The 18,558-nt window shown below is 45.4% G+C and overlaps 1 protein-coding gene across 5 annotated transcripts in view; it reads left to right on the top strand.

Annotated features, from left to right (window-relative positions):
• The window catches only part of TMEM120B (transmembrane protein 120B), a 47,747-nt gene that overhangs the window by 12,813 nt on the left and 16,376 nt on the right, over positions 1-18,558 (top strand). For all 5 annotated transcript variants that reach the window (XR_012019169.1, XR_012019168.1, XR_012019167.1 and 2 more), the window contains exons 2-5: positions 5,755-5,873; positions 7,615-7,731; positions 12,216-12,275; positions 12,903-12,998. Coding sequence is in view for 2 of the 5 variants with exons in the window: in XM_072802415.1 (XP_072658516.1) it covers positions 5,755-5,873; positions 7,615-7,731; positions 12,216-12,275; positions 12,903-12,998 (392 nt within the window). In the remaining 3 variants the exon portion in view is untranslated. The remainder of the gene's footprint in view (positions 1-5,754; positions 5,874-7,614; positions 7,732-12,215; positions 12,276-12,902; positions 12,999-18,558) is intronic.

Below are 18,558 nucleotides of genomic sequence, written 5' to 3'. Positions count from 1 at the left end.
GGAGAAAAGTTAGGATCCATGAAATGAATTGATAATCTTTCCTACTGCTTATGGGATTGGTATGAGGTGAAATCAGCAGATTCTGGGTGTGGGTGAGGGATACCTTGGGAGTAGAGAGTATGTCACACAAAGGACCTTGTTTCTGACTCCCCCCACCCCGACACCCCAACCCCATATTGTTCTCCTCTTAGCTGTCAAATCCTGAGTCTGGAGCTGAAGACAGGAGTGGACCAATATATGGTCTCCCCTGGGAAGTGGCTCTAGTTGATGGCAGAGAGAAAGAACCAAAGGGGAACAGGAGTGACTCCATATGCCCAGGGACAACATTGTGGGAAGATTCACAGACTTCCTATCCCTACCCAATCTGATGCTTTAGGATTGAGCAGAAAATATCACCAGCAGAGATTAGAGAAGTGCCTGTAGAAAAGTAGATGTCATTGAGTGTTGGTAAGATGTCGACAAATGTCATATGCTGTAAGTGGGAGTGTAAATTGATACAGCCACTCTGTGGGCAGTTTGCCAAGATCTATTAAAACAAGGCTGTACACTTTGACCCAGTAATCCTTCTTCCCTTCCCTAGAGAGATGCTTGTGTGTATGCCCATGGAGGCAGTGCAAGGATATTTTTTAATGTTGCATTGTTGGTTATAGGTAGAGACTGGAAACAACCTAAATATCCAGCAATAGAATGGCTCAATAACTGTGTCCATAGCATGAAATTTTGCATAGCTCTGAAAAGAATGAAGTATACACATTCTTATGTTTGTAGATCTTCAAGACATATTGTTGAGTGAGAAAAATAAACTTGTGGAATCATATCTATATTCTGATACTGTTAATATATTTTTAAAAATCAAAAGTATGGGCTTTAGTGTATAAGCTATGCTGCTGTAACAAAGAAATCCCCAAGTTAAAAAAAAAAAAAGGCTTAAATGAGGTAGCTTATTTGTCACATAGCAGTCCAAAGAGAGCTGTGGTCCAGGGTAAGTGATGTTCAGTTCTGTGTCGCTGTATAAAACAATAGTAATTACATTTTGCTCATGGATTCTGTGGGTCAGGGGTTTAGACAGGGCATGATAGGAGTGGCTTGACTGTGTTCTGATGTCAGAGCTTTAGCTGGGAAGACATAAATGGCTAGGAATACCTTACAGATTGTGGCTGGGATCATTTGGAGGTTTATTTCTTTTTCTCTTTTTTAAAAGATTTTATGTATTAGAGAGAGAGAGAGAGAGAAAGAGAGAGGTTAGTGAGCAGGGAGGGGAGGGAGAAGCAGGCTCCCCACTGGGCAAGGATCCCAATATGGGGCTCGATCCCAGGACCCTAGGAGCATGACCTGAGCCAAAGGCAGACACTTAACTGACCAGGTGCTCCTATCTGAAGATTTCTTTACCCACTAGTCTAAATGTCTGAGCTGGAATGACAAGAATGTTTGTCTCAGTTGGTACGATTGATCAGAGTGCCTACGTGTGACTAGGTTTTCTATACATCATGGTGGCCTCAGGGTAGATGAACTGTTTGCTCTAAAAGCAAGTGTTCCAGCAAATAAGGCAGAAGCCACATGGCCTTCCATGACTTTTTTTTCTCAGAAACTATAGTGTTGCTTCAGCCATATTTTATTGGTTAAACCAGCTACAAGCCTATCCGTATTTAAAAGGAGCGAACATGGGATCGCTGGGTGGCGCAGCGGTTTGGCGCCTGCCTTTGGCCCAGGGCGCGATCCTGGAGACCCAGGATCGAATCCCACATCGGGCTCCCGGTGCATGGAGCCTGCTTCTCCCTCTGCCTGTGTCTCTGCCTCTCTCTCTCTCTGTAACTATCATAAATAAATAAAAATTTAAAAAAATAAAAATAAAAATAAAAGGAGCGAACAGATATCTCACATTTTTATGTGAGGAATGCTAAAGGATGGGCGATCATGTTTTAAAACCATTACAGGTGGGAAGCTCTGTCACATGAAGTCATCAGAGGTTGGTTTGGCTGGGGAAGGGACATTGGGATTTGCCATTGACATCAAATGGCTTCCATCTCTGATTTTAAGGTAACTGCACCTCTTGTTGCCATATCCCAGCCAGGGAAGGGGACAGTGGAGGGCAAGCAGCTCCTTATAAAGATGTGATTCAGAACTTACACACACCACTTCTACCTGCATCCCTTTGGCTAACTCACAGTCCTCCTACTACACATAGCTGCAAGGGAGGCTGGGAAATGTCTATTTCTGGGTGGCTATGTGCCCAGCTAACAACTCAGTGGGGTCCTGTTATTTAAGGAAATAAAGGAGAATAAGTATTAGGAACAATTCATTTTTGCAACAGTGTGTATTTTTCATGTACATGTATAAATATTTATGTGCATATATGTAGAAATAGGTCTATATAGATATACATAGGTAAATAGACTACAGTCTGGAAAAATACATAGATAAAAGTCCAGAAGAATCTGGTAATAGTAGTTACCTCTGGAGAAAGGGGAGAAGACAGGGTGCTGGATATTCATAGGTGACTCCAGCCATAGCTGTAGCATTTTAATTTTTTTAATTTTTATTTTTTAAAGATTTCATTTATTTATTCATGAGAGACACACAGAGAGAGAGAGAGGCAGAGACACAGAGGGAGAAGCAGGCTCCATGCAGGGAGCCTGATGTGGGACTCGATCCCGGGTCTCCAGGATCACACCTTGGGCTGAAGGCGGCGCTAAACCGTGAGCCACCCAGGGATCCCCATGTAGCATTTTAATTTTTAACGAGGATATTGTCTTCATGTTTTACTTAAGAAGTTAGATATTAATTTAAATCCAAGGGGGCCTGGTGAGCATCTGGCTGCTGATGTTGCAGTCTCGATCTCATTTTTCTGTGGTGGGATCCAGCACCAAAGATTGCCAGGAGGTAGCATGGCCCTTTATCTTTCAACATCAGCTGGTGTCACCGAGGACTCTTGGTTCAGAAGCCCCACCTTCTCAAAAGCTGAGTAGTCTACTTGGGATCTCTCTTCCCCCATCCTTCCTGTCCAGTTCTGGAGAATTTCCTGTAATACTAGCAGATTAGTTGAACATAGAGGGCCGAAGAATTCAAAAGTGAGTAAATCACAGCCTCCCTCTTTACAGATTACTTGTTAAGATAGGAAGCTGGTCACTGTAAATGGAGAAAGCAGTGGGCAGCAAGCAATCAAAGTTAAAATCACAGACATGGTGTCCTTCCTGATAGGAGACACTGAGGACACAGTGTCACTTTAATGGTATTTCTGATCCAAATGCATAACCAAACTCCAGTCATGAGGAAATATCTGACAAACCCAGATGGGGATGACATTCTTCAAAACAACTGGACTGCACCCTTTAAAAATATCCATGTCATGAAAGACAAAGAAGAATTGAAGAACTGTTGTAGACTAAAGGAGCCTAAAGAGAAACGATGATTTGATCATTGGACGATGGATATATAAGAGAATGTTGTGTTCTTAGGAAATACACACTGAAGTATTTAAGAGTAAAGAAGCATGTTGTCTACAACCAATTCCCAAATGGTTTAGAAAGAAGTGGGCAAACTTTTTTTGGCAGAAAGGCTATGGAATAAGGATTCTAGGCTTTGGTGGGCCATATGGTCTGTGTCACAACTACTCACTCTGCCTGTTGTAGTACCAGAGTAGCCTCGACAATATGTAAATGAATGGGTGTGGCTGTGCTCCAATAAAGTTTATTTATGGATACTGAAATTTCAATTTCATATGCTTCTCACGTGTCATGAAATATTCTTTTGATTTTTTTTTCAACCAGGCAAAAACCATTTCTAGCTTACTGCCCATACAGAATCTTGTGGTTGGAGATTTGGCCTATGGGCTGTAGTTCACTGGTGCCTGTTATAGAAAAAGAACACACAGGGCAGCCCAGATGGCTCAGCAGTTTAGTGCCGCCTTTGGCCCAGGGCGTGATCCTGGAGACCCGGGATCGAGTCCCACATCAGGCTCCCTGAATGGAGCCTGCTTCTCCCTCTGCCTGTGTCTCTGCCTCTCTCTCTCTCTCTGTGTCTCTCATGAATAAATAAATAAAATCTTAAAAAAAAAAAACACACAAACACATACACACACACACACACACACAGTATAAAGCAAATATGTATGGCATAATGACAACAGTGAATCTGGGTGAAGGGTATACGGGAGTTCTTCAGCAAGTTTGAAATTATTTAAAGCTAAAAAGTGGGACACCTGGGTGGCTTAGTGGTTGAGCATGTGTCTTTGGCTCAGGGTGTGATCCCAGGTCCAGGGATCGAGTCCCGCATTGGGCTCCCTGCAAGGACCCTGCAAGGACCTGCAAGGAGTCTGCTTCTCCCTCTGCCTATGTCTCTGCTTCTCTCTGTGTCTCGTGAATAAATAAATAAAATCTTAAAAAAAAAAAAAGCTAAAAAGTTACAGAAAAGACATGATTTTCCTCTCCAGGGACCCAGGAAGGAGAGTGAGAATGCAGTGTGAATTCAGGGGGACCAAGCCCATTCATCTCAGGGCCAGAGTAGACTTGCTCAATATTCTTTGATGTTCCTAATTTTATCTCTTCACTTCATTGCCATCACTGCTTCTTTATTTTCTGGCTTGACTGTCATATTCTAGAGACCCTGCCTGGCAGACATGAGAGTTTAGGCTTTGACCATCCCCCTTTTTTTCCTCCCTCTGGTAAATACATTTATCCACCACCCAAGAAAATAGACACTTTAAATATGTTCATTGGATTATGGTTTTTAATTTCATGGTCCCTGTCCCTCATGCTGTTTCCTCCAAATTGTTGATGTTTGTCTTAGATGATCAGAACTCTAGAGGGAAGGGTTGTTACTGAGCATATGGTGTAATGTTGGGTGAGGTGTGCTGTGGCAACATGATCAAGAAGTTGCTGTGTTCATCCTCCCTGCATTGGAGGGAGTCTTTCCCTAGGCCTTGTGGCCCTGAATTGTTATTTCCAGAGCCTGAGGTAGGGAGGGCTGACTTTGAGGGAAGATGTTTGTCCTTATTTGATTTAGCAAGAAGTCTCTTTATTGCCAGGATGAGAAATCTAACTCAAACTAGCCTAAGTTAAAAAGAATTTATTAATTCATATCACCAAGAGTATTACATTCAGACCAGGTTAGATCTCAGGGCTGAATTGATGCTGTGAGAATTCTATCTCCTCCTGCATTGCAATTTTGTTTTCCTGTTTGGCTTCATTTGCGCAGCAGCCTCAGGTGTACTTTCTAGCGATTAGCAAACCTAGAAGGAGGGCATTTCTAAACCAATACTTCTAAACCAAAGTCCCAGGGCTGACTGTCACTGGCCCAGTTTGAGCCACGTGTCTACCTCTGAACCAGTCACTGGTTAGGGCATCGGAGGATGCTGATTGGCCAGGCCTCGATTACATGACCATTCCTGGCATGGAGACTGTTAGCTCTACTCAAACCATCTGGTCCAAGAAGAGGTTGACAAGAGGTGGCCCCTCAGAAGCCACCTCATATTTGGTTGCTGTTGCTAGTAGGAAGGATGGAAGCCAGGCAGGAAACAAAACAAAACAAAACAAAACAAAACAAAACAAAACATTGGTTCTATACACAGGTTCTGTGCCATGCTGCCTTCCCTAGTTCCAGTCCCAGTTTTCTAAGCTACATCTTTGATGGTGGTAGTTGTATCATTGTAGCTGTCAAACTGACTTCCACAGCCATATTTCATGACACAAGCAAAATATGAAAAACCACCCATTCACATTCTCCCCTACACCCTACTTGGGCGCCTCTATCTCTCAGGAAACCCACAGGATCTACAGGCAGAAGCTGGAGGAGCTGACCTCACTCCAGACTTTGTGTAGCGGCTCCATCAACAAGCAGAAGACGCGACTGAAGGACTTGAAGCACACACTCCAGAGGTAGGCAAGGCTGCAGCTCTTCTGGTTTTAAGGGACTTGCCCAGCTCAAAGCTGGCTTGAGCAGAGAATGGAAATTTTAATGGAAAAAAACCAGGAGTAGTTTCAGACATCACTGGATCCAGGGGTCAAAAGATGTTTTTAGGAATCTGTTTTTTTTCCCCCTCTCTAAATTCTGCCGTCCTCTAGATTGGCTTCACTCTCAATTGGCTGACTGTCCCCTTATGGTCACTGAGATGGCCATCAGCAGTGCCAGACTTATAGCTTCCAGACTTACCTCCCCCATCCTTACTTCCTATTGTTTTTGTTGTTGGTGGTGGTGTTATTGTTATTATTATTATTATTTTTTACCACAGCACAATCACTTGTTTTTCAGTGAAAGTTCTGGATGTGATTCTCATTGCTGGAATTGGTCACATGCTCATATTTTAACCAATCACTGAGACTCTGGTTAGGCAAAAGTAGGTCATATGCTTAGTTTATGGACCTGGGGGATGGGACAGTCTTACTTGACTATATGGAGTGGGAAAGAGGAGGAGAGGTAGTTTCCCAGAGGAAAGTTATTATAGGTCTCTGGTGTAGGCGGTAGGAAGTCTGGCATCCCTGGGGTAGGGAAGTTTTTAAGCTCATGACTTAGTTCAGTTCTTGAGGTCAGGATCATATGTTCACTTGCCAATCCTCATGTCTTCATGGTGTGGAAAGAGCTCTCATCCCCCATAGGTAAAGGGGTCTAGAGAGTGATTAGACAGGCAAGGAGACTGAGGCTCTGAGTGGCTTATCCAGTTGACTTAGCTGGGTCTCCATACTATAGTGTATTAACTCTTGGTCAATTCTTCCCTCCCCTTGTGGGCAATTTTTGCAAACGTTACTAATTATATCCCTAACTTTGGCTGACCATTTTGGAAATGGGGGCCCATTAGTCATGGAGTAAGAGTGTGAATGGTTCCATGTAATGACATTGCCACTCAGAAAAACACACCTTACTTACGGTAAGACTCAATAGTCTTTATCAGTCTAGGATTTTTCATCCATGGCACTGTTGATAATTCTGCTGCAAGGTCTATGCTATGTATTCTAGGATGTTTGGCAGCATCTCTGGACACTACCCGCTATATGCGAATAGAATCCCCCATTCCTGTTTGACAAACAAAATGTTCCTAGACATTGACAATTGTCCCCAGTTGAGAACCATTGGGTTAGAAGGTTGACCCATGAGGACACACTTAATACACTGAGAGGGTGTCCACTGTCTTGTTTTTCTAGTCTTGAGAGTTAAATATCACCAAAAAAACCCCAGACAGTGATCAGTTAACTGCTAACAGTTTTAAAGCACTTTCCTGTCTGCACTCCTAGTAATCTTCAGGCTCTTCTTTTAGAAGAGTAAGAAGCAAGGTATTGCCTCTAGAGGTCCATTGAGGTCCTCATACCTTGTATGAAGGGTCATTCTAAATGTGTTACATTTAGCGTACTCACTTACTCCTCACACCAGTACTGTCCATGAGGTAGGCCTGATGTTACCCCTGTTTTTCGGGTATGGAAAATAAGATGGAGAGGTTAAAGGGCTTTTCCAAGGTCACAAGCTAGCAGTGACCCAGTGTCAAACCCACAGGGTACAGAGGGAGAATTGAGGTTGCAAGAGGCATTGAGATATAAAGACAGGAGGGCAGTGCCCAGAGCCCCCGGATTCTTTCTCTAATTTGAGTAACACCCCGCTTATCCTATGCCCACACATCTGACCAAACAGGTACAAGAGCCATGCCAGTCGGGAGGAGGCAGAGCTCATTCAGCAGATGAGCGCCAACATCAAGGATCGTCAGAACATCTTCTTCGACATGGAGGCCTACCTGCCCAAGAAGAATGGGTAGGAGCTGGGAACTTACCCCACCCCTGCAGTGGGCAGACACCCAGGCCTAGAGTACTGGTCTGTGTGATTCCCAGCTGCCTGCTGGGGCTTGAGGTTGAGGGAAAGGAGGGAAGCAAGAGGAGACAGAAGGCAGCTTCCTCAGATGTTTCTCCACAGAACAGGATGGGGTCTCAGAGTGACCTTCCTGGGAGGGCTTTTGTAAGATTTGGTTTCCAGCACCTGCCACATGCGTGGTGCCACCCAAGGTCAAGAGAAGAGATGTTCTTTCCTAAAGAACAAACATTTGTTTATTTTATTTTTATTTTAAATTCTGGTATAGTTGACAGTACTGTATTAGTATCGGGTGTTCATCAGCCGATGCTCATCAGCACGAGTTCACTGCTTCATCCCCATCACTTGTTCCCCCTACCCCCAGCCCCTCTCCTCTGATGACCATCAGTTTGATCTCTGTAGTTAAGATTGTTTCTTTTCTCTCTCTCTCCCTCTCTCTCTTTCTCTCTCTCTTTTCCTTTGAGAACAAACATTTATTGAGTGCCTGTTGTATGCCTAGCATTGTGCTGGGGGCTTTTGAATTGTCTACAGCTTGGTGAATCAGACCCAGGTATCCAAATTCTAAAAGATTCAAAGACAATTGGGGGTGTTCTGCTCAGGTGGCTCAGCCCATGTTTGGATGTAAACACTCTGACTCCAGAGCTTTTGTTCTTTCTGTCTTCCTCCTTTGGAGAAGTCCCATTTCCTCCCTCAGGTGACATCACTGCCACCTGTTCCAGAGCAAGATCAGACAGTGTTGTATCAAAACCTGGTGCAGACTGCTAAGTGTGCTCGCATCAGTTACCTCTGGCCCTTTCTCCTGGTTTGGCCTACCAGTAGCCAGAGGCCCTATCAGGAGGCTTACTATCCCTTTGACATTTAAAGCCATTCCTCTTGGCTTCTCTTTTTGCCATATTTGATGAAAAACTCTTTGAGTTGGGTAGTGATAATTTTCCATAGAATAAAACTGCATGATCCTTTTTAAAATTAAAAAAATACATAAAAATATTATTTATTTATCCATGAGAGACCCAGAGAGAGGCAGAGACACAGGCAGAGGGAGAAGCAGGGTTCCCACAGTGAGCCTGATGCAAAACTAAATCCCAGGATCTCAGGATCACAACCTAAGCTTAAGGCAGATGCTCAACCACTGAGCCACCTAGGGGTCCCTAAATTTTTTTAAAAATATTTTATTTAGTTATTTAAGAGATAGAGACACAGAGCAGGAGCAAGGGGAAAGGCAGAGGGAAAAGTAAGCTCCCCACTGAGTGCTGGAAGCCCGATGTGAGGCTCGATTCCAGGACCTTGAGAACATGACCTGAGCTGAAGACAGACGCTTAACCCACTGAGTCACCTGGGCGCCCCAGCATGACCCATCTTTACAGTGTGACTCAGATACACTTTCCCAGCTCTAGTCACCTTAGTCCTCCATACATTTTACGTTGTCTGGCAATCTTTGGCTTCATGTGATGGAAAACCCAACTCAAAGTGCTTACAAAAAAATAGGGAATTTATTGGCTTGTATAATAGAAAGGTGCAGATTTTGCTGTGGGTCTGGCTGGATCTTGCTGCTCAAGTAATATTGTTAGAATATTGTTAGGCTCTGTCTCTTAGGGAGCTTTCCTTTTACTCTCTTTACTATGTGGGTTTTGTTCTTAGGGAGACTTTCTCTGCAAACTGGCCCCAGTAGCTCTGGGTTTGCATTCTGCCAGCTTACCAGTTCCAGTAGAGAAAGCCTCTTTGTTTCTTAGTAGTTCTGGGGGGAAAAAAATCCCAGGACTGAGTCTCATTGGCTTGTGACCAATGTGTCACGTGACCATCCTTAACCCAATCAGGAGGATGCACTGGTTTGATGGGCTAAGTGCAGCTCACTGCCTTACCCTAGGAACTTGGGGGGGTGTTGGTGTTGGTGGGGGGATGATGAATCTCTGAAGGGAAATGGCACTGCTTTTTCAGGAAGTATACTGTATCACTAGGCAAAAAAAGAAAGATGTTCTTTTTACACCTCTGCTCCAGTTACACCATACTGGAAATGCCCCTAGACTTTACTCAGAGCTAGAAAGAAGACTCTTCTGTTTGCTTTTCTCCTCTGGACCTTCTACTCATCCTTCAAAGTCTCATTCAAATATTGTCAATTAGATGAAGCCTTTCCAAAACCCCTCTCCCTCTGTGGAATTAACCCTTCCTCTCCCAAAATTTCATAACCATTTATTTGTACTTTATTAGTGCCATTGGGGTACAGGCTATTGTAACAAAAGCCTGATGATGCAGGGCCTCCAGCAAGTTGGCGGTTTCTCTTCTCACACAGCAGTCTAGAGGTCAGAGGACCAAGAGTGATGGGCTCATGGGGTCCTGTGAGGACTCAGGATCCTTCCAGTCCAGCTCCCTGCCTCTCCACTCTTCAGGGAGTTGTGTTCATGTGCATGGCCAAAGCTGGCTTACACCATCACATCCTCAGGAAGTGGAGGGCAAGCAGATCCTTTTTACAAAAATAAAAAAAAATAAAAAAAAAAAAAGTTTGCCATTCCCCAGCAAAGCCAAAAACACACAAATTCTATAATCTAGAAATTCCACTCCTATCTCTATAGCCAGTGGAAATGAGTGCTTCTGCCCTCCAATAGACATGTATATGAATGTCAACAGCAAAGAATCCAGACACAAGGGATCCCTGTTTGGCGGTTTGGCGCCTGCCTTTGGCCCAGGGCGCAATCCTGGAGAACTGGGATTGAAAACCACGTCGGGCTCCCGGTGCATGGAGCCTGCTTCTCCCTCTGCCTGTGTCTCTGCCTCTCTCTCTCTCTTTCTCTGTGTGACTGTCATAAAAAAATAAAAAAAATAAAAATAAAAAAAAAGAATCCAGACACAAAAAGGATACATCACATGTTGCATTAATTTTTTTTTGTATGAAATGTCCAGAATAGGCAAATCCATAGATGGACAGTAGATTAGTGGTTGCCAGGTGCTGGGAGAAAGGAGGAAAGGAAGTGACTGCTGATAGGTATGGGCTTTCTTTGGGATGATGAAAATATTCTAGAATTAGGTAATGGTGACAGTTATATAATATTTTGAATATACTAGAAACCATGAAGTTGTATACTTGAAAAGGGTGAGGTCATAGGGGTGCCTGGCTGGCTCACTCAGAAGAGCATGTGACTTTTGATCTCAGGGCCATGAGTTCAAGCCCCACGTGGGGTGTAGAGATCATTTAAAGAAATAAAACTGGGCAGCCCGGTGGCGCAGCAGTTTAGTGCCACCTGCAGCCGGGGGTGTGGTCCTGCAGACCTGGGATCGAGTCCTGCGTCGGGCTTCCTGCATGGACCCTGCTTCTCCCTCTGCCTGTGTCTCTGCCTCTCTCTCTCTCTCTGAATAAATAAATAAATAATCTTTAAAAAAATAAAACTTTAAAAAATGGGTGATGTTATTTCATATGAATTACATCTTGAGGGATCCCTGGGTGGCGCAGTGGTTTGGCGCCTGCCTTTGGCCCAGGGCGCGATCCTGGAGACCCGGGATCGAATCCCACGTCGGGCTCCCGGTGCATGGAGCCTGCTTCTCCCTCTGCCTGTGTCTCTGCCTCTCTCTCTCTCTGTGTGACTATCATGGAATAAATAAATAAAATCTTTTAAAAAAAATTACATCTTGATTAAAAAAAAAAGTGTTCACAGCAGCTGTATTTCTATTAGCCAAAAACTGAAAACATCTTAAGTGTTCATCAGTAGTAGAATGAGTAAGTAAGTTGTGGTATCTCCATTGAGTGGAATACTATACACAGACAACATGGATGAATCTCACCAACATAATATTGAGGGAAAGGAGCTAGGCATAAAATATACTGTAGGTATACCTATAAATATACTGAAGGTTATACTTCAGTTTTAAAAATAACCCTTTTTAAAAAAAATAAAAATAAAAAAATAAAAATAACCCTTAAAAAAAAAAGATGTTATTTATTTATTCATAAGAGATACACAGAGAGGCAGAGACACAGGCACAGGGAGAAGCAGGCTCCCTGCAAGGTAGCCTGATGCAGGCCTTCATCCCAAGACCTTGGGATCATGACCTGAGCCAAAGGCAAATGCTTAACTGCTGAGCCACTGAGCTACCCAGGTGTGCTAGAGAACCTTCAAATTGACCTAGAGATTGTACACGTGTTCACCTCACTGGTTGGAATTTAGTCACATGCTCACATTAGCTACAAGAGAGCCTGGGAAATATGGTCCCTAGGCCAGCTAAAATGGGGGGAAATGGCTTGGTCATGACTGTTGTGTGTCACAGTTGTAACATACTCTAGTCATTCTCACTCCATGTGAGAATTTTACCGCTAAGTTTAGCACTCTATTTTCTAACATAGGTGCTTAATGCATGCTTACTAAGTTTGAATGTTTTTGGTTGGGGCCCACTCCCAGGGCTGGTAAGGAACAAGTCGGCACTCACAAGTACTTTCCTTCCAGGCTCTACTTAAATCTGGTCCTTGGCAATGTGAATGTGACCCTTCTCAGCAACCAGGCCAAGTAAGTATCTCAGACTCCCACCTGGCTTTAGGGAATCCAGGCATTTTGCTCTTTCAACTCAGAAGAAATGAACCAAGCTAGAATTTTTGCGTAAATAGAAAACATTAAGAGTTGGGCTTTGGCTCTTAGTTTTTCTGACACTCTCTTTTCTGTGGGGAGACCATCCTCAGACCATTACTTCCTTCTCTTCATGCAGTTGATACATTGGGTAAACAGAACTGCTACTTTCCCATGAGAAATGGGCCCTGCTCCATTCCACTCCTTATAACACCTAGTTCTCCTGGGCAGCAGGCAGTACTGTCCATCTGAAAGTGGTCAGTTCTGGGGGTAGGAGAGCTCTGGTGTTTTTGTTGCTGTAGCATCCCCATCATCGGCCCGGAGATCTACCCCAGGAGTCCAGGGACACGGGAAGCTTTACATATGGGTCCTCTTTCTCTAATCGATCATCACCATTAATTCAAGACCAGAGCTTTCCTTTGGGATCAGAAGGTTCTTGTGGGCAGTGGGTGGTGGTAGGTGGAGGATCTAATGGGGCTGAGGATTCTGCCTCAAGATGAAATATGGTTATATTACTGTAACTATAGTTAATAGTTATATGACCTTTCCTGGGGGTGTTGCTCACTGCAGATTTGCTTACAAGGATGAGTATGAGAAGTTCAAGCTCTACCTGACCATCATCCTGCTCTTGGGTGCTGTGGCGTGTCGATTTGTCCTCCACTACAGGTAACAGGAAGTGTATTGGTGTGTGTAGACATGGGAGGTGGGGGGGGGTCTCTTGTATCTGCAGTGTTTGGTAGGTTGTAGGTAGAGAAAAGCCTTTTCTCATGAGAAATAGCAGTCCTGTCCACTCTATATCTGTCTAACAAATATCTACTGAACCCCTATTGGAGAGACCTTGTAACTTGGGAAAGAGCCCAATGGCATACTCATGTAATGGAATATTATTCTAGTAATAAATCGGAGTAAAGTATTGATACGTGCTACAACATGGATGAACCTTGAAAACATTATGTTCAGTGAGAGAAGTTAGTCACATACATACATATTGTATGATTCCATTTATATAAAGTATCCAGAACAGGCAGATCTATAGAGATAGAAGGCAGATTAGTGGTCAGGAGCTGGGTGGAAGGGAAGTGGGAGTGGGTACTGTTGATGGACATGGGATTTATTTCCTTCCTTCCTTCCTTCCTTCCTTCCTTCCTTCCTTCCTTCCTTCCTTCTCTTTCTTTCTTTCTTTCTTTCTTTCTTTCTTTCTTTCTTTCTTTCTTTCTTTTCTTTTCTTTTCTTTTCTTTTCTTTCTCTTTTTCTTTTTCTTTTTCTTTTTCTTTCTTTCAAGATTTTGGGATCCCTGGGTGGCGCAGTGGTTTGGCGCCTGCCTTTGGCCCAGGGCGCGATCCTGGAGACCCGGGATCGAATCCCACATCAGGCTCCCGGTGCATGGAGCCTGCTTCTCCCTCTGCCTGTGTCTCTGCCTCTCTCTCTCTCTCTCTCTGTGACTATCAAAAATAAATAAATAAATAAATAAATAAATAAATAAATAAATAAATAAATAAGATTTTATTGATTTATTCATGAGAGACACAAAGAGAGAGGCAGAGACACAGGCAGAAGGAGAAGCAGGCCCCTCACAGGGAGTTCAATGCAGGACTCGATCCCTGGACCGGAGTCACACCCTGAGCTGACGGCAGATACTCAACCACTGAGCCACCCAGGTGTCCCAGGCATGGGATTTCTGTTGGAGTGAGGAGAATGTTCCAGAATTAGATAGAGATGATGAATGTACAGCTCTGAATCTATAAAAAGTAATGATTATATACTTTTTAAAAAAGATTTTATTTATTCATGAGAGACACAGAGAGAGAGAGAGAGAGAGATTGAGAGAGAGAGAGAGAGAGAGAGAGAGAGAGGAACAGACACAGGCAGAGAGAGAAGCAGGCTCCATGCAGGGAGCCTGACGTAGGACTCCATCCTGGGACTCCAGGATCACACTCTGGGCTGAAGGCGGCGCTAAACCGCTGAGCCGCCTGGGCTGCCCTGATTATATACTTTGAAAGGATGAATTGTAGGGTATATGAATTATGTATCAATTATAAAAAAGGGAAAGAGAAAGAGAAAAAGGAAAGAAAGAAGGAAGAAAAAAAGATAGATCATAGACTGCCTGGGTTTGAATCCTGGCTTTGGGACTAACTGATGGTTACCATGAGCAGGTTCCCTCTGAGAGCCTCAGTCTCCCCATCTGTGAAATGAGGGTGACACCAGGCTTTGGTAATGCTGCGCATGGAGAGCTCTGCCCAGCACCTGGCACCAGTGGTGCAAGTGAGAGCTCGGCTACTGCTTTGGGAGCAGAATGGGGCCACACTGCTCTGAGAGGCTGAGTCCAGTGGGTTCAAGCTGCCCTGCCTCAGGGGGTTTTATTTCTCCCCCTGGCCATGGGTTTTCTGCTCTAAAGGGAGGCAACCAAGTACAGCTTGGGTGTTTGGCCCATGTGTCAGGGGGTTATTTCCTGGCAGGCTCTTGGCTGGGAGTCCAGTTTCTGATCTGGCCACTTGAATGTCCAGACAAAGGCCCTTTTAGGTCCTGGGCCCATGCCTGCTTGCTGCCTCGGGCCTGGCCTGTTTCCCCAGAGGGTAGAGGCTGCACACACCAGTACTGTCTGCTCACATGCCCCTCCGGAAGGAATAGAAGTTCTTGATGTGCAACCAGATTCCCTTGCACCGGGACATCTGGGGCCCTCAAAGGACAAACATATGGTGTGTTGTCAAGTTTTAAAGTTCAGTGAGGGCCTGGGTATTTCAGTTTCTCCCCACCCCTTTCTGTGTTCATTTCCTGGGGCTGTTGGAACACAGCACCAAGAGCTGGATGGCTTAGAACAACAGAAATCTGTTCTGTCACAGTTCTGGAGTCTAGGAGTCTGAAATGAAGGTGCTGATGGGACCACACTTGCTCTGAAGGCTCTAGGGGAGGATCCCGCCTTGCCTCTTCTAGCTCCTGGCGGTGCCAGCTTCCTTGGCTAAAAGCTGTCTCCCTCCAGTCTGAGCTTCATGTACTTCGGTCTCATCACACAGCCTTCTCCCCTGCATGTCCCTGTGTTTCTCTCATGGCCTTCTTATGAGGACACCAGTCTTTGAACTCAGGGTCCACCCTAATCTGATATGACCTTATCCTAACTAATTAAATTTGCAAAGACCCTATTTCCAGATAAGGTCATATTCTGCGGGCCTGGGCGGATGTGAATTTTGAGGGAACACCTAGTGTATGTTCTGTGGGTTAAAAATAGGACAGGGGAAGGGGGCTGGATGGACAGCTCATCTCCGTTCTGCCTTCAGGGAAGTTTGTCCTGCTGCTTAACCTTGGGCAACTGACCTAACCTCTCCCCACCTCGGATCCTTCCCATATGAAATGAGGGTAATGGGAGCTACCTGGTAGGATGGCCGAGAGGACTGGATAGGTTCTATTTGCAGTATTTAGACTAGTGCCTGGCACATAAGTGCCATCAAAGTGTGAGCAATTGTGATTGCTGCCATCATTTTGTGCTAAGGCTGGGTGGGCTGGAAGAGATTGCAGCTTAATATCCAGTGCATCCAAGGAGGAGGAGTCTCTTTCCTTTCTTTGCCCCCTTGGGATGGCTTCCTTGCTGGGTGCCCCACCGAAAGGCCCTTCTATGGTGCCTCTAGGTCTGGAGCTGGGCTGGGCATAGCCAACGTCCTTCAGAACTGTGGGTTCTAGGTCCAGCTCTGCCTCTCCCAGACTGTGTGACTTTGAGTAGAGCCCTTTCTACTCATCTTTCCTATGGCCAGAAGACATCTGCCCATGTTGTCTGGTCCTTGGGAGGCTTTGGTGAGCCTGCTGGAGAGTGTGATGCTTCTTTCTTCTGCCTCAGGCCAAGAGGCTGTGTCTAGTTAGGACTGTCCTCTATCAGGATTGGGTTTTGAAGCTTCAGGAAAACTGGTTGGAATTAAGCTCAGGTTAGTTGGGTTTGGGTTTGGATCTCACTCCTGGCCAGCTCATTTTCTCTCTCTGAGCCTCAGTATCCTCATCTGTAAAATGGGAAGTTGTACTGTGTTGGTTTGTGTTTCCCCCAGAAGCAACCCCCAGGGTGAGCATTTGAGTGCCAGTAGTTTATTTCAGAGGCAATCCCAGGAAACATTGGTAAGGGAATGGAGAGTGAGACAGGAGGGGCTATCCTGTAGGCACCTGGAGCCCAGTGCTGCTGGAGAACTGAGGGAAGGCATGGGACATGCCTCAGTTATCCCACTTGAGGGGCGGCTGAGCAAGAATATTTATCTTCCAGCTGCTGTTGTTCAGGGGAGTTGAGGACTGCTGCCAGAAGGTGTTGATTCCCTGTCCCTCCTGATCTGCTTCTCTTCACCAGCAGAATGAGCTCTGAGGGCCTGAGAAAGCCCCCAGACATGCCAGGAATTCCAGATTCCAGCTGCTGGGAGTTAGATAGACGGGCATAGACGTGGCAAGTGGATCTGCCACAAGAAGCAGTCCTGTGGGGTTGTTTGAGGATCCAGAGAGATTGTCCGTGTAAAACGCCTGCCGCATCGCAAGTTCCCAGTAATTAGAGCTGGCCTGGTGTGGCCACCTGAGTCATGGTCCCCAAAGATGTGCTTGTTCTAATCCTCAGAACCTGCAAATATGTTACAAGGCAGAACATCTCCGCAGATAGATTAAATTAAGGGTCTTGAGAAGAGATTATCCTGAATTATTCAGTGGGCTCAATGGAAGTACATGGGTCCTTATAAGAGGGAAGTAGGAGGGTCAGAGTCAGAGAAGGAAACATGATGATAGAAGTGGAAGTCATGGTGATGCCATGCCACGAAACAGGAATGCAGGCACCTCTAGATGCTGGAAAAGGTAAGCAAATGGATTCTTCCCTAGAGTCTCTGGAAGGAAGCCAGCCCTGCTGACCCATTTCAGACTTCTGACCTCCAGAGCTGTAAGAGAATAAATGTGTGTTGCTTCCAGTCACTAAATTTGTGGTATTTTTTTACAGTAGCAACAGGGAGCTCAGACACTCAGGCCAAGCAGGCTGAGGCCGGTGCTCAAGCATGTCCCTGCAGTGCTGCGGCCATACAGCTTTATTTTTATTCCCCCTCTTCACTGATAAGATATAGGAAAGGACTAGTGAAAAACATGCTGGTAAACACGACTCAGCCTGGGCCTGCCTCCTGTCTGGAAGTGAGCTCAGAAGTCAATGTGTAAGTGACCCTCTGCCCTGGGGAGGCTGTCCCCACCCCAGCACCCCATTCAAGTCAAGCCTCTGGGGCAGCCCGGGTGGCTCAGCAGTTTGGCGCTTGCCTTCAGCCCAGGGCGTGATCCTGGAGACCCGGGATCGAGTCCGGCATTGGGCTCCCTGCATGGAGCCTGCTTCTGTCTCTGCCTCTCTCTCTGTGTCTCTCATGAGTAAATAAGTAAAATCTTAAAAAACAAAAAACAAAAAACAAAAACAAACAAGTCAAGCCTTTGACTTCCTCAGAGTTAAGGGTCTGGGACTCACTTCTCAAACTTTGGGTACTTTGTGATATTTCCCAAAATTATAACACGGAATGTATGTAGCCCTCCCTGTGTGCTAGGCCCCATTCTACGCGCTTCATATATTAAACTCAGCTGATGCTCACAAGCAGCCTGCACGGGACCTGCTATCATTCTCCCCACTTCAGTAGAGGAAGTGATGTCACAGGAGAATCACCAACTTGCCCGTGCTCCCACAGCAGGGAAGAGGCAGAACAGGGATTTGAACTCAGGCCCTGTGTTTCCAGAGTCTATTCCTGACCCTCCCAAGACTGCCTCTGCAGGCGATGGTTCAGGAGGGCTTGGGGTTGAAAGTGTGTCATCTGTGGTCACAAAACAGGGTCACGTAGCTCAAAAAACACCTTCCAACTTCTGCACTTAGTATTCGAGTCACCCCCTTCCATTTCCGTCTGAGGGTTATCATAGTTGTCGTAGTTCAGAGGTAGAAATGGAGGAGATTGGGAGTGTTCTCCCTCCCCTGTGCAGACACCTAGCACCCCATACGGTCATCTCTGTTTCCACACTGAGTGGATGTGTATGGCACTAGGAGGTACAGAGGCGCTTCCATTTGGGGTGGAAGATATAGCCTTCTTTAGAGCCAGTGGCAGGGGAGCCTTCTGGGGGGCTTTCTGTCATTGGCTCCGTGCCAGGATCCTTCACCCCGGAATATTCGGGTAGGGGGCGAACCTTCGAATTTTATAGACAGCAAAGCTGAGGCCAGGGAGCCCTCTGACGAGGTCACAAGCCGCGTTTCTGCCAGTTC

The sequence above is a fragment of the Canis lupus genome, chromosome 27 (assembly GCF_048164855.1).
Source record: "Canis lupus baileyi chromosome 27, mCanLup2.hap1, whole genome shotgun sequence".
In the NCBI taxonomy this organism is placed as follows: Eukaryota; Metazoa; Chordata; class Mammalia; order Carnivora; family Canidae; genus Canis; species Canis lupus.
Note: the sequence above shows the minus strand (reverse complement) of the source record. Positions and strands in the feature narration are given on the sequence as shown.